We start from the raw sequence: 1,702 nt of genomic DNA on the forward strand, positions 1-1,702 counted from the left end.
CTCGCCCGCTGCCACGTCGGCAACCTCCTCTCCCTGGGTGCACTACCACACCGCTCCCTCGTGCGCTTCGCGGAGCGCCACGGCCCGATCATGGCGATCCACCTAGGCACGGTCACCACCATCGTTGCCTCCTCCCCGGATGCCGCCCGCGACATCCTCCAGCGCCATGACGCAGCTTTCTCGGGGCGCTCCATCCCAGACGGCACCCACGTGTTCGCGCACAACACACGCTCCATGGGCTGGCTTCCGGCCAGCAGCCCCCGATGGCGCGCCCTACGCAAGGTGTGCTCAGGTGAGCTCTTCGCGCCGCACCGTCTCGACATGCACCAGTCTCTGCGCCAGGAGAAGGTGCAGCAACATGTGTTTTGATTTTCGGTTTGAGCTTTTTTTTTCGCCCTTGGCCGAGATGGCCGAATTTCGGCCATTTTCAAACATTTCGGCTGAAATTTAACCAAATTTTGACTGCAATTTGACTTAAATTTGATCAAAATTGGCCAAATTTGAGAAATTTCGGCCTAAATATACTTTTCGCCCCAGGCCGAGATGGCCGAAATTCGGCCGAAATCCACTTTTTTCGGCCGAAAATCAAAACACGCCAGCAACTCGTCTCCCACGTGACGCAGCTGGCACGAGAGGGCACACCCGTTTGCGTCGGCCGCCTCGGTTTTATGACTGCACTTAACCTGCTCTCCTCCACCATCTTCTCAACCGAGTTGGCCATCCTCGACGACCGCCATGTCAAGCCTTCGGACTTCAAGGCCATGCTCGCAGAGCTAAACGTGACCGTCGGATTGCCAAACCTCTCGGACTTCATCCCTGAAGTGGCGTGGCTAGACCTGCAGGGCCTGAGGAGACGCATCGAGGGCTTGTTCACGCGGCTGCATGCCATGATCGGCGAGCAGATCGAGCATCAGATGCGGGACCGTGCCGCCATCGCAGGTGCGCCGACCAAGAAAAACTTCCTGGACGTGCTGCTGGACTACCACAACTTCCTGGACGTGCTTCGAGCGCCAGACGGTCCTCTCATTGATTTCGGTATATATCTTCCAAGTTCTTTACTGAGTCTCTTTTCCCAACTGCAAACGTGCATCCATACCGAAATATAGCGACAAATATATAGCTCACGTACGTACGGTACATGCATGTGATCAGGACTTGTTCAGCGCGGGGACGGATACAAGTTCAGCCACGGTAGAATGGGCGATGGCGGAGCTGCTACTGAATCCATCATGCATGTCGAGAGCCCGCGAAGAGCTCGACCAAGTGATAGGCTCTAAAGAACACGTTGAGGAGTCCGACATTGGACAGCTCAAGTACCTCCAAGCCATCGTGAAGGAGACTTTCCGGCTCCATCCTCCTGCGCCGTTCCTCCTCCCGCACGTGGCGGAGAGAACGACACAGGTCCGGGGATAGACAGTTCCCAAGGGCGCGCGCATTCTGGTGAACGTGTGGGCCATGGGACATGACGGCAAGGTATGGCCCGAGCCGGAAAAGTTCATGCCGGAGAGGTTCCTGGAGAAGGAGGTGGACTTCAAGGCCGAGACTTCGAGCTCCTGCCCTTTGGGTCCGGGAGAAGGATGTGTCCGGGGTGGATGCTGGCTTCTCGCATGGTTCATCTCATGCTCGCGTCCTTGCTGCATCGCTTTGAGTGGAGGCTTCCCGTAGACGTGGAGAAGAAGGGGCTAGACATGGCTGAAAGGCT

At 57.1% G+C, this 1,702-nt stretch overlaps 1 protein-coding gene across 1 annotated transcript; it reads left to right on the forward strand.

Moving 5' to 3' along the window:
* Positions 1-62: 62 nt before the first annotated feature.
* LOC123099867 (carnosic acid synthase-like) lies at positions 63-1,413 on the forward strand. Its single transcript, XM_044521914.1, has 2 exons — positions 63-1,035; positions 1,121-1,413. Exons 1-2 carry the CDS (start codon positions 669-671, stop codon positions 1,411-1,413), a joined length of 660 nt encoding a protein of 219 aa, XP_044377849.1. The 5' UTR covers positions 63-668.
* Positions 1,414-1,702: the final 289 nt, after the last annotated feature.

This window comes from Triticum aestivum, chromosome 4D (genome assembly GCF_018294505.1).
Source record: "Triticum aestivum cultivar Chinese Spring chromosome 4D, IWGSC CS RefSeq v2.1, whole genome shotgun sequence".
NCBI classification, from domain to species: domain Eukaryota; kingdom Viridiplantae; phylum Streptophyta; class Magnoliopsida; order Poales; family Poaceae; genus Triticum; species Triticum aestivum.